At 35.6% G+C, this 14,394-nt stretch overlaps 1 protein-coding gene across 2 annotated transcripts in view; it reads left to right on the top strand.

Annotated features, from left to right (window-relative positions):
• Positions 1 to 11,776, top strand: part of PCMTD1 (protein-L-isoaspartate (D-aspartate) O-methyltransferase domain containing 1) — a 40,779-nt gene extending 29,003 nt beyond the window's left edge. For both annotated transcript variants that reach the window (XM_036400670.2, XM_036400678.2), the window contains 3 exons: positions 4,278 to 4,449; positions 6,014 to 6,137; positions 9,107 to 11,776. In XM_036400670.2, the coding sequence (XP_036256563.1) occupies positions 4,278 to 4,449; positions 6,014 to 6,137; positions 9,107 to 9,477 (667 nt within the window). In that variant the 3' untranslated portion in view covers positions 9,478 to 11,776. The remainder of the gene's footprint in view (positions 1 to 4,277; positions 4,450 to 6,013; positions 6,138 to 9,106) is intronic.
• Positions 11,777 to 14,394: the final 2,618 nt, after the last annotated feature.

The raw sequence follows: 14,394 nt of genomic DNA, 5'->3' as shown, positions 1-14,394 counted from the left end.
TCTATTACTTGATAATTTTCTTAAGTTTCTACAGCAAAGGCAAAAACTCACTTTAAATTCTACAGATTTGCCTTTTTTTTTTTAATTTAGCTGGAAGAAAAGTACCTTTGCCTTGAACTTGAAATGCCCATTCCATGCAAAAGTCTTACATGCTTGGAACTGCTTGGTTATCTTGGGCCATTGCTACATGTGATATGTGTGTGCTTAAATTTATTCTGTGGCACGTGTTTGTTTAAACAGAGATTTTCTGTTGCCATGTTATCTGTAATGGGAACTCTTAATTTCTGTTTTCTTTGCTGTTGGTTCTCTTGCAATCAAGATAGCAGATTCAACTGAAGAACCGGAAGTGACTAAACTTTTCCAGATAGTTCCAACACTTTTTTCCCTTCTTTTTGTTGTCTGGTGTGTGAAATCGTTTTTTTCATGTTACCAGTATAATCTCTGTAAAGCCACCCTGGTCACGTGGTAGAGGTGAACAAACATTAAAGAACATATGGCAATTTTTAGTTACATTTCAGCTTGGAAATAAACAAAATGTTTAAGTGAAATACTAGCTCTTCTTGATAGTTATAGTATATGTTTGTCAATACTGTGTGTTGAAGCAATAACCAATTTTATTTTCATCAATATTGATAAAAGATAGCTCCATGTAACGCAGAATGAAGTGTAATATCTGGTCTGTTTTGATACCCCAGATGCAATAGGAATAAAAGAAACTTTCTGGCTGTAGCAACACTTAGTGCTAAAAGAATTGGGGTTTGATTGTTAAAAAATGAAACTTGACCTAATATGATTGATACTACTTTCCTGCTGTAAGACTAGCATGCTTTTGATGTGCCTGGTAGGTATTCTAAATAACCAAATACTTCCTTGTATTTGTAGAACCTTTATATTTAAGTTTTAAATAATTTTCCTGATCAATTGATGGGGTCTTATGTACCTGAGTAAAACCAATTTAAATTTTACTTTTTTTAAAAATTGCATAGGCAAGTTAGCAGAATTTTCAGAATTATACTTCAGTCTGTGTTCGAAGGTCATCTCTTATTACTGGATTGGAAATACAAGAAAATGGTACATATCTTTATCAGCTCTTTCTGATTCAGAGGTGTGTGTATAATCAAAATCATCTTAAGATTTAGGGATCTGGGAAAGAGTATTGCTGCATCTCCAGAGAGTTCTGTGTTTCATAGGAGTGTGGAGGGGCAAGATTCACTGTTCTATAACTCAACTGTATGAGTCTATGTCCATGAAAAGTCCATGATGCTCTACCAAGCAGGAAAGCAGTATGCTTTTCTTGTATTTCTGGTGTATCTGGTATGAGTCACTGTTCATACCCGAACACATGAAACAGTTATTTCTGAATAATTTTGTGAGAAGCACAAATGAAGAGGAATTGGCTTTTAAACAGGCAGGTTGCTGTTACCAGAGACAGTTTATCACCTTTTCCTCCCATTTCTTCTACCACCTACTTTTACCTTTCTGGACACCAGAGAATTACATGTGGCAGTTTGTGAAGTAGCAGCAGACTGGCAGCTAGCATACCAATTCAGGCCAGCTGGGGGTGAGCATTGCACAGCCAGGTGAGCTGATTAGATCTCATTTTTCATCTGACATGGACCTAAGAGGTGTCTTCAGAAATTACATGTAACCTAGTCCATAAAGTGTTTAGTTTTGCTGCAAGAAATGAGTCTGTCAGGAAGACCACCTGTTGACAGACTGGCTTGAAACTAACTGAAAAACTATGTGGAGGAAGAAGGTATTTTTTGAAATAAATTGAATAACAAATGAGCACCTGTTGTGGTCATGAGATTTGTGTCTTCTCAAAACTCTGCTAATAGTGTGGAGGGAGCACAGTCCAGACAATCCAAAGTGCCTATAGACAGAGCTAGTCTCTAGTGCTTAACCCATCTTACTCTTACAAGTGTATTAAGTTTGCTTCTGTGTCTTTATTTGGAATTTGTGCCCTTCTGATTGCAAGCTGCAGAGCTAAATAACATATTTTATTTTCAGCTTTTACTATATTAGTAAAGACTACTGTGGATTTTTGTCCTCAGCTCATGTATATTTTGTGTCCGGGGAATGTTTCATGGGGTTTTGTTGTGTCTTGTATTCCTTGGATAGTTTGGTGGTCCTATTTGTTTTAAAAGGGTTTGACCAGTGAATCATGAGCTTTTAGGGTGGTTTCTAGTAGACGAAACAGGATTATCTGGTAATAAATTTGGTAGGTTTTATAGGAGCATTCTGAGAAGGTAAGAAGTTGAAGGTTGTGGGGGTGGGCTGGCAGGGAGGCCATCTTCATTTTTTTAAAACTAACCAAGGACTGTGCGAAGATTTAAAAATGCCTTTTGGAAAAATACCATCTTCATTCTGTCCCTGCCCCCTCCCCCTTCCTCCTTTACTTTTTAAGCCCACAAAAGTACTTTGCTCAGTCTTTCAAATTAAATTGATATGTTAATGCTTGATTTAAAGTGCAGGTAATCTGAAATGAAAACTATAGCAAAAAGTGCCTGTTTGACCTGTGTGTGGAATGTAGAAAATGTAGGAAGGAATATGATAGCCCGAGTGCGTTTGGAATGAGATTTGCTTCTTCAGCAGATTGATCAGTGTCTTGGATTTCATTTTCTGCCTTGTCTAATGTATTTCTAGGTCTTTCTGTGTTAATCTGGAATTATTTCAGCTTCGGTTCTGGCTCATCTAGCTTTACCTTCTCAGTTTGTGCAACAAGGCAATTTATCCCTACTCCACTTCCATCTCCCTTTTTTATCTTCAATTGGCCAGTGTTGTTTGTAGCTTTCTTTTTTTTTCCCTCTCCCTCTGGATTTGGAAGAGAAAACGTGGACTGTTGACTTCAAGAAGTGCATGAGAGAGAACCATGCAATTGTTATAAAAAGATTCTGGGTTTGGTCTGGACTAGTCAAAGAAAGAAGCATTGGAGTATTTTCAAGATCAAGCATCCCAACTTGGAGAGAAAAATACACTTCCAGCAAAAATTTCGATTTCCTGATTTGTTAATGGCAGCACTCTAGATGAGAAAGTCAGCCAAGCCTTACAGGCTTCATCCCTAAGCAGTGAAAGTTGCCAACTTTACTGTAACCGAAAAAATATTGATTTGAATGTTGTCAGGTATTGTAATGGGGTTTACTAATGCTAGCCAAGCAAAAAGAAAAATTATTTTCCATTGATGGTCAGCCATAAAGTTCATGAAATGGCTACATGTATTATAGTTGCTAGAAAAATTCATTCCTTCTGGATGCTGTTTGAGATGCATTGGACTTTAATACTGCCAGATGAAGTTTATGAACTTTTTCATGCAACAGCAAGGGTGTTAGGTTTTATGTAATATTTTTTTTCAAAGAAAATAATAAATCCTTTCAATGAGCTACTTTGTAACCTCTCCTTTTATATATAAAGTGCTTGGGGAAGAGGTACAGTTACTCGCTCAATGAATTTTTTTACAAAATGGTAGATTTTATTATGGTGTTAACAGCTAAAGCAGTAACATGCTTCAGAGCTTTAAAAAATGTCAGCAAATAACAGTGTTGTGGCGAATTCATGCAGCTTTAGCAATAAAGTACTGCCCTGTACATTTTTCCTTTGGTGTTCTATGCAGTGACAGAGAACACCTACAGTCCTTTCAACTTGTGTTGTATACTTTGGTCCACTAAAATGCAGTTGTATTACTTCCTTTTACTGAAGAAAATGAGATGTTTCTGAGATAAAGAATCTTCTATTTTTTGCTTTGCATGTGGTCAAAAAAATGTCAGACTTTTGCACTGAATTACTTTTTGGGGAAAAGTGGATTGGGCTCAAGGTGGAAAATTGGGAGGTAGAGAAAAAAGAGCTTTTAAATAGACCCTAACTGAAAGAAAATTGAGGGGAGCTGCTAGGAAATTAAATTTTTCAATGTTTATTCAACAGCTTATTGTTGATAAGCATACTGTTTTAGTAGCAGTTGTACCATATAGCTTAAGATTTCTTTAGATTAATCTACTTGCTTGTAGTTAGGAAGGTGGTGTTTTGAAGGTCTCTCTGTTTTGCATAATACATAATTGTAACTGCAAGAGTTTTTCTTCAGTGGTCCTTGATGTGGCAGAAAAAAACCAGATTATTTTCCAAGTAATGTCTTAATACAGACTTTTAAATTATGTATGCTAATCATTCTTCATGATATAAGAGAAGATATGAAATATATTTTTCTGTCTTTATCTGGACTGGCTTTTCTTAAAAATCCTAATTTGAAATGTGTCCCCTCTTTCTTTTTTTCTTCTTCTCCTTAGATTTGAGTTCTGTGAACCTGCCTTTGTGGTTGGTAATTGTTTGGAAATAGCCTCAGACAGTCATCAGTATGACCGGATTTACTGTGGAGCTGGAGTCCAGAAAGACCATGAAAACTACATGAAAATTTTATTGAAAGTTGGAGGCATTTTAGTAATGCCTATAGAAGATCAGGTGACTTTAGTGACAATTTCCCCTTTTTATCTTCTAGTATGAGAAATATGTAATTTAAAGAATGCTTTTGAATATATATTTGACTAAGTTAACATTCAACTATTGATACCTTGATTTGATGTATTGTTGCAGTTTAGCAGATACTAATCTTTTTAATGAAGTATTGAATATTTTTCTCTTAAATTAGTAGAAAAGCATCAATATCCTGCTTTTAACAGTCTGTTTCATGCTATTTCCTGTGTGTTATACCAGAACTGCTTTGAAATCTCCCTACCACACAGACATTTTCAGTCAGTACTTCAAAACAAAGAAACCACCTCTAAACCAGGAGAATGGATTTCAAAGAATAGAAAATAACTATGACTAGTGGGACATTGCAAAGGGAGGAAAAAAACAAAGGAAAAATATGTCTGTATTCACAGCAGTTTTCAGTGTTGCTTTTCCATATTAGATGTAATGCTTTTCAGACAGGGGCATATTATTTTAATAATACTTCACAGTTTTATCACTTTTCATTCTTAGACCTCAAAAGGCTTCTCAATGGTAAGTATTACTCTCCCTGTTTTACTAATAAGGAGATTGAAAAAGGCACATCATGTGACTTAAGTTGATGTCCTCCTAAATACAGATAATTACTAAAATTCTTGTTGATAAGCATGTTAGTTACTTTACTTTCAAAACAGAATTCTCACTTTATTGATCTGCTTTCTTAAAATACCAAAGGAATTTAAGCGTAGCTTGCATGATTCTGTTCTATAAATAATTCCATCATTTATTCAGCTAGGATACTGTCAGTTGAAATTGATAGAATTCAAGTTAAAAGTAGTCACAAATTCGGAGAGAAATTTAAAGCGTGACTATTTTTACCGTATATACAAATGGATAGGGGGCTTAGAGCATATAAAGTATGAGAAGCAGCTACAAGATCTGAGATAATCTAGCTTGCAGAAAGACGCTAAGGAAATGTTTAATTCCTGTTGCCTTCCTGAAAGGGTGGAGAGTTTATCTGGTAGACAGGAGTCCAGTTCTCCTCACAGGTGCACAGGATACTGAAAGAACATTACAGACTGGCAGCAAGGGAGCTCTCTGCCTGCAAATAAGGAAGACAGTTTTTCATAGTAAGAATGGTTGAACGCTACAGCAGGGTTACCTAGACAGGTGGGGAATGTCAGTCCTAGATCTTTTTTCACTTAATCAGAAAAGATTCTAATTTGACTTTGAAATTGACCCTGTTCAAGGAGGAGGGTAGGACTCCAGAGGTTGCTTCCAATCTAAAGTATTCTTTGATCTTCTGGAAAAATGAGACAAAACAAAACTTACCTTAGTTTTCACCTTAGGGCCTTAATTTTCCAGCTGCATCTCTTCCCATTACAAAAGACCCTTATTTAGTACTCTGGTGACCAAGTGACATTTCAAGGATTATCAAAGTGCTTTTTGTTCGTAAAACAGCCTTAATTCTTTAATTTTGAAAAAAAGGAAAAAAGCAGTGTGTTTGAAACCAATCTGAATAGTATTGACTATGACAAAATTGTAACCAGTGATCTATTTTGGTTTTGTTTTGCAGCTAACACAGATCTTGAGAACAGGACAGAACACATGGGAAAGTAAGAATATCCTTGCTGTTTCATTTGCTCCACTAGTGCAACCAAACAGAAATGACAACGGCAAACATGACACTGTAGGACTGCGTAAGTTTGTGATCCCTCCCTTTGGCTTGCAGGGATGTTACAGTGCCTGATGTTGGAAACTGAGAGGCTGTGCTGTAGAAACATTCCATTTAGCAAGCAATAGCTCACTGATAACGTTTTTGTGCTCCTGGTGTGTGGTCTGTGTTGTTTCACAATTAATATTCTGAATTGAAGTTAATAATTTAAGTCATAGAATGCTTCCAGCTTCTTTTCCAGCCACCTTTTCCTTTTAAGTTCAGTTTCTCTATTACAGTAGTATAGATAAACTAGAAGGATGCTAATATTAACATCCTTCACAGTGCTACTTACTTGTGGTCTATGAGAGAAATTCTTTTTTTTTCCTCTTCCCCCTGAAATGGAAGGAAGAGGTCTAAACTGGGGCTGTGGTATGATAGGATATTAATAAGCCCAAGTTTGCTTTATGTCTGTGTGCAGTGGATATAGACATACCTAGCTGTTTGTTATTAGTCACTGGGATTGGCTTTCTAGCTGCAATGTTTTGAGCAGAGGTAGTAAAGGTATTTAGAGAGTCTTTGGAAGTACACCTCTTCCCAAATGCTAAGATAGGATGATAACAGGAAAGGAGAAAAAGCTGACAAAGAAAAGTGTAGAGTTGAAGTTTTCTGTCAGAGTTGTCAGGGCTAGGAGTAGGACACAGAGCTATGGTAGCATGTGGGAAATTAAATAAACCAAACAAAGAGCCCAAAAGTTAACATGTTTTAACTGTGAAACTGATATAAGCCCTTCAGGAGTCCAGGATGTCCTGTCAGCTTGAATTGCCTGTAACTGCTGATCTGGCTATTAATTTTGAGTGTGAGCTTGCTTACATACATTAGGTACTTTTAATATTTTTATGCAAAATATGAAGATAATGTCCTTATATAATCTATTCCTATGCATAAACAAATAATTTTTCTTGTTTAATTCTTGGTTTGAGCCCTCAGAAGTCATTTCCTGAAACTAATTTACTAATTCAAGATTATTTTTTCCTCTGTTCCATCCATAATGCATAGGTTGTGTTATATCTAATGATGAAATACAGAGGTGGCTAGTCAAACTTTGCAATGATTTTATACAGTCTAATTCCCTGGAACAAAAGAGGATTTTCTATCAATATTCCTAAATTTTCGTAATGAGGAGTGCAGACCATGGACAGTCAGAGCTGAATGGTAGTACAAGAAAGGTGTTTCCTGTGTTATAATTTCAAAATGAAGTTTTAGTGAGAAGAGGAAAAAATAACCAAATGGGGTATTGTTCACATTTAAAAGAAAAAAGAGTTAGAGGCTTGAAGTTGCACTATAAAATGAGATTAGTGAGATAGGCTTCTTTCCACTGCTCAGGTGGATCTGGTTTTATTAAAAAAGTTAAAAATAAAGCAAAAGTGTTCTTGTGGGTGTGTTGGGTGTACATGGAAGGGGCAGGAGGTATGAAAAGGAGTGTGCTGAACCTCAACAAAAAATTTAGCCAATTTCTCTTTTTTAGTAACGTTGTCTATTTGTTTCAAGTCCATAGGCCTATAATTTATCTTAAAAGTTCAAAATAGTCAACATGCTTCTTCTGTAAACTTTAGCCAGAGTTTGTAGATGTCATTACTAAGTAAATGTACAGTCTGTGCCATACTTTGGACAACCCTTGGATGCTCTCTGACACATGTGTATTGTTACATTAATAGACTAAAATAACTCTTATATGTAAAATATCTGTCAGCCATTCTCAAAGTAGTCTTTTTTTGTATAAAACTACAGAGGCAGTGTTAAAAGGTTCATTTTATCAATGTAGTTACAGGTTAGGATGCAGTTCAGTGGTAGCAGACAAATGGAAATACATGGACAGTAAATATCTAAAATTTTGCATCCTGTTCTTCTCATTAAAAATGCTAGCATTTGTTATAATTGGCATACAATCTGCAATCATAGTTTGTTTCACCTGAACTTACAAATGTGTTCTGGATGGTTAGATAGGGTACTGTTCTTGAATTTTGAGCTGATGTTATACCGAAGAAATGGGACTTTTTTTCTCCTCCCCCATCTCTTTGGCATGACCTGAAATCAGTATTGTCAGTGTTAATATCCTTTCTGTGACAGATAAATTAATTAGTCTGCAACTGAAGTCATTGCATGTAACAATAAAGCTATATCAGTAGCTTTTATAGCTGAATGCATTTTCTGGAAGTGTAATTTTTGAAATTACTTCTTCAGTGACTTCTTCTTTGCTGAAGTCCCTGTTAATTTTATGGTATTCTGTACAGGAAGGAAGTGACAAGTTGAACAAGTTTCAGCTTTGGCTGGTGTGCTTTTTTGGTTTAGTTTTCCTTGGAATTAGCCATCCATAGCTCATCTACGGCAGGTGTCCAGCAGCCAAGCAGTATTTTGTCATCACCTGGCTGTCATTGGAAAACATAGTTTTGGCTTTTTTTTTACTTGTCAGTTTGGGCTTTTCTGCCTTTAGGACTTTAGTAATTTTAATTCTTCTTCTGCTGCAAAGATACAGGTGGCTTATCTGGTTTGTCACCTGTGAATTACACATGTCCCTCCCTCATCAGTTAGATTCACTAGGAAGGGATCAGAAGGAGGAGGCAGAAGAAAGGCACTGCTTTAAACAAATATGGCAGAGGGGTAGAAATTGTTTTCCCACAACAGGGTCTTGACTGTGGTAGCAGTAGGTGCCAAGACATGCCAGTTGCTAAAAAGTGATGATACTTGTTTTATAATGTTTTAAATTTATTTTGGTGATCTGTTCATGCTTACTACTTCTCTTGCACATCTGTTAAAAGATCTCTTTGTTTCCTGGACTGTGCCACAGGGTCAAGGTGATGCTATCTAACCTTGTATCATTTGCACACTGTATCATTTAAGAAAATTTCAATTGAATTGTTTTTCAACATTAGTCTCACTGCCTTGCAGCTAGTTTGGGGTATCTTTGCTAAAGGGAAATTTCACTTAGTGCAACTTACTTTTCTTTCATTTTAGCTCCATGTGCTGTTAGGAACCTCCAGGACCTAGCTCGGATATATATCAGACGCACTCTTAGAAACTTCATAAACGAGGAGATGAAAGCCAAGGGTATTGCTCAGAAGGCTCCTCCGAAACGCAAACGCAGGAGATGTCGTAGACGCAGGATTAACACCTATGTGTTTGTTGGTAATCAGCTCATTCCTCAGCCTCCAGATAGTGAAGAAGATGAAAGAATGGAAGATGATAACAAAGAGGAGGAGGAAAAAGATCACAGTGAGGCCTTGAAGCCAGAAGAGCCTCCTCGAAATCTGTTGAGAGAGAAAATTATGAGTCTACCATTACCCGAATCTTTAAAAGCATACTTGACCTATTACAGAGAAAAATAACTTGTTTTAAGTAGAAATAATGCCTACTGATAGTTCCTTTATTCTTGAAAATGTAGCATTTATTAAGAAGTAGGTGGACAGTTATTATTAGTCTTTCATCAAGACTGAAGTACAGCGATAAATGGTAACTTGTCTCTATCTTGTCTTTGCTACAAGGAAGACTTGCATTCGACAGTAGAATCCCTTTTTAAAAGTCTATTTTTCTTTAAATTTTGAAAATGCTGTTTTAACTCTGATAGAAATATATATTCCATTATGCAGCACTAATCAATATTTTGCATGGTAAGTCTTTTTTTGATCCCTAACAGATTTGTATTGATAAAAGGATGAGTGAAATTTTATATATGCTAAATAATTGGTTAAACATGTGCATCTGACTTGATGAGCAATTTGTCTGTATTTATTACTATTAGGGAAACATTTTAAACATGCAGACACTTACCTTCTAATGTCCAAATCAGACCCTTTAAAAGTTTATTTTACTATGGCTTTGTTGCAATCATTATTACTATGTTGGTATAGAGTATTCCAACAACACAAGTGCAATAAATGTATACAGACACTGAATGAGCTGGCTTTAGTGAAATATGAAAATACAAGTTCTGAAATGGCAGATGACCCTGCTACTTCTGCATTTATCTTTTGCCAAAAGATCTTGTGACAACTAACAGCTTCTCTCAGAGCCTTAAAGAAACGCCGTGTTGAATAAGAAGCGAAGCAATGCTTACTTCAGCTCTGCTTATACTTAACTCCATTCTACACTGTCAGTATTTCTAACTAGAGGCAATTCCTCATTTGTGGGAAGTATAGGACACTACATTTATTTCTAGAGCTCACAGCATTGAGTCAAAAAGTTTGGTAATTCAAGATTGTAATTTAGATTTCAGTCATCTATATTTACTGCTTTTAAGTAGAGGTAGAATTTCAACAAAGTTTAGTTTGTATTGCTTATTGGGATAGCTATAATAGTAGAACTTAGAATTTGTTCAGCAAATGCACTTTAGTAAGTGAATTTTATACTTAACATGCATCTCCAAGAAGGTAGACTTGTGCCAGCCTATATTTTGTTTCTGAGCATGGCTCTTAGCACAAAAATATTTATAAAATCATATGCATCTTTTGGAAACCTAAGAGTAGCAGTGCAACTGTGGGGACCCACAATAGTGCTGATTTAAATCCTTCAGTGATTTTTTCCTCTTCTAGTTGTGAAGTTATTTGCAGTTCTCATTTTTAACTTTGGTTTTACCATCTTAATTTCTTCATTCTGTTGTAACATAACCATGAGGGTAAAAAGTTTATTAAGAACTTGGCATGTGATACATATTAAAAACCACAATCATAGGAAATGTATGCTTGTTAGACCCAATGAAAAACATTCCCATTGAAATATCCCCCAGGATACATTTTGTAATACTGGTGACACTTATTTTTGTGTAAAACAATGAACAAAATAATCACATATTTCTAAAGCAGTAAATGTTCCTATTCCAAATATTTATAACCAACTAGTATCCGTATGGTCTAGCAGTCCAATATTTACTTCAAAATACATTAGCATTTTGTTGCATCTGAGAAGGAAGGTCAGACACAGTCCCATGACACTGACTCTTTTTGGTGCATTTCATGCTGTAGTCCCTGTTTTTAAGGTACATCATAGTAATGTTTAAATGGAATTTCATGAAGGCCTGTTGTACCAGCATGTGGAGTTACTTTCCGCAATATATTTACTGCATAAGTAAGCAAAAGTATTTGAAATAAATATTCTGACTTTATTTTAAAAGCAGGAAAACCATATAAGAAATAGTTTTCCAAAATAATGATACTAATAAAGTAATTGTGTGCTTCAGCTATAAGAATTGAACATAATCTTGTTTTAAATGGGTTATTTTAGATGGAGGTTAAATAATCTGAAGTTTGAGATGTTTGTCTCCTTTCTTGGAATCTACATCCATCAGCTCAAGAATGAAATTACTAAATATTACTTAAGTACTTCAAGGACTTCATACAGGATGCTTTTTGAGAATAAGTTTCTGCATTCTTTCATGCCTGTATACTTGGAAAAATGGACAGTGGATGACTTGTCATGAATCTTCAGTATGTAAGTTTTTTTTGGAGTCACTGAAAGAGAATGTTTCCTCTGTGTTTTATATGTGGATTTATTTTACACTCTTGAATTTATATTTACATAAATAAAAAGGTAGAAACGCAAAATTAATTAAAATTTAATTTCTGCCATCTCACTTGATGATGGGGACATTGTTGCAATAAAATGGTTTTTTGTGGTTTCTGCTTGCTTGAATTTCTGTGTTTCTGTGGAAGTACATTCAGTTATTTGGAAATTCAGGTACAAATTGTTTCATAATTAGGTCAGTAATCTCTTAATAAAGGCTATTCTTGAATTTCAGAAGTATATATTCTCGCTAAATTGTGAATTTTTGCAAAGGTTGAAAGATAAGATGTTATTAATGAAATGGGGAAAGCTGTTTTGGTCCCAGAACTACTTTCGAAGTACTCGTGGAGAGTTTCCTCAGGAGAGCCCAGAAGCTAAACTTGAGCTATATACTGAAGAACATTTCCATGTTTTGTGTTTTTTTCCTAAATACTGAATTTTTTTTAATCCTCAACTGAGCAGCTATCTGGGTCAAAACAAATAAGGAAAACTTGAAGATAAGAGCTGCAAGGGTGGTGAGCAACCAGTGAGTCACACTTCATACTGCACACTTCTTGATGCAGCTTTATTTTATTGCCAGTTAGAGGAAAGATTCAAGGTAAGTCAGGTAGGCTGATGAGCAGCCTATAATTGTGATGACTGTAAGAAAGGATGTGATGAATTGGAACTTCAGGGGGGTTTATCTTCCTTGGTCTGGGCAAGGACCCAAGACCAGTGCAGTCTTTTCAAAAGATGTGAATTTTTAATCCCTTATCATTCAGGAAAAACTGAGCAGCTGCCTCCCTCCCAAAAACTTTAAATGAGTGGTTTTCATTGCAGTGAGCCTAAACAGCGGTGCTTGGCTGAGTACTGTTGCTTGTTCAAGTGCAGGCAACTTAAGTCTGGAGGTTTTTTGTTTTTTGTTTTTGTTTTATTTTTAATCCTGTACTCTTTTTCTCTGAAGTACTTTTTAAAATGCATCTTTGCCTGCCAGTTTGAAAACAAATAGGGAATGTAATCAAATGTGCTGTGTTCTGATTAAAGCTCTTTTAGCTCATTAAATATTTATCCATATGTCCTCAAGAGTGTTGCCTTCCATCATTCATGTAATTGAGTAAAACTGAAGGCTTTGTGATTTACTAATCAATTATAAAAGATAAAGGAGTGGTGTTCTATGTTCTTCCTAAAGGTGTATATACTAAACTTCACTTTAATGAGCTGCTACTTATTTTGACAACACTTGAATCATGTATGAGGTGTTTTCCATAAACTTGTTCTGAGAAGGTCATTGGAGTGTAACTGGAACAGTGAGGCTTTAAAGGTGTATGTTTTTTGTGATGTTTTAGTAAAACAACTTCAGTAAAATTTAGATGACTGGCTTGATCAGTGCCTGTTTTTCTTCTGTGGCTTCACAGTGTACTTGTCAACTTGTTGAATTACTCTGTTCAAGTAAAGCTAACTTCAATGGGCTTGTACCACATTTTTGGCCAGTATGGAAGCAAGAATCTAACTCTGATTTATCAGTGCTTATCAGCATTTTCTTTCTAGAGTTTTCTGTTATCCTTCGCATTCTGTGATGCTTTAAAGAGCATTGTCAGGGAAGCAGAGGAAACTTTTTAAAGCTCTGTCTTCTGCTGCAAGCAAGGAATCTATGTAATACCTTGCTAGGATATTTTGCAGAATACTTGCATGCTAGAAAGGAGCAAAGGCACTGAATTTTTTTTCTGTCACTACTTCATGCATTCATGACTAACTATGATTTTAGAATAAAGAGAAGATAGCAGAACTATAGGTATCAGTACACACTAAATGCTGCTTTTTGTTTTATAAGCATTTCCTTTCCATTTTGGTAGCCTTTTTATCCTGGCTGAAAAATAACTCATTAGGGTTTCCTGCTGTTCTGCTGGTTCCATGGATGTGTTCCATGGATGATCTCTACAAACAAATATCACCGTCATATTTTCTGAAAAATCTCTTAGGTCAAGATTCTTCTCCTGGGAAGTTGAGGAGTCTCAGAGAAAAATGAAAACAATCATTATCTGATTTGCTTCTCCTGTGTTTTGCTGCTTTGGAATGTACTTGGACATTGTTTACCAATAGGTGATTGTTTCACTGGTTTCTGCTGTGAATTGTTTTGACTTAATGGCCAACTGGGGCCAAGCTGTGTTGGACTCTGAAGAGTCATGAGTTTTCATTAGTATCTTTTAGCCTTCTGTCTGTATCCTTTCTCTATTCTTTAGTATAGTTTAGTGTAGTATTCTTTTATATAATATAGATCCTAAAATACTAAATTAGCTTTCTAATAACATGGAGTCAGATTCATCAATCCTCCCCTTCGTTGGGGGTCTCAGAAATAAACAAACAAAAATGTTCCTTGCAGGCAAAGAGATAATGAAAGTTAAATTGCAGTTCTTGATATTACAGTAGTGCAATTAAACCTGTAGCACATGCTCTTCATTTTTATTCCTCCTCTTGGAATTATGCTCAATCTCCCTTTGTTTCCCTTGAGTTTTAGATCCACAGCTAGAGAGGTAACACAGCATTTTGCACCTCTGCCATCTTTTGTGGGCAGAATATTTTGTTCACATTGATGGTTCCTTCTTACCCTCCTGGGATCACCTTGGGAGTCATTTGTATGTTGGATAAATGTGTTTTTTGCATCTTCATTCGTTGTTCTGCATCTCCAACTTACATTCAAGTTGTCTGTGATAATCTGCATATGTTAGATACTGCATTTTGTTTTGAGTTTTGGGTCTGCATATTTTTAA

Source organism: Molothrus ater, chromosome 1, assembly GCF_012460135.2.
Source record: "Molothrus ater isolate BHLD 08-10-18 breed brown headed cowbird chromosome 1, BPBGC_Mater_1.1, whole genome shotgun sequence".
Taxonomy (NCBI): domain Eukaryota; kingdom Metazoa; phylum Chordata; class Aves; order Passeriformes; family Icteridae; genus Molothrus; species Molothrus ater.
The sequence above is the reverse complement of the archived record's forward strand: the minus strand, read 5'-3'. Positions and strand labels throughout refer to the sequence as shown.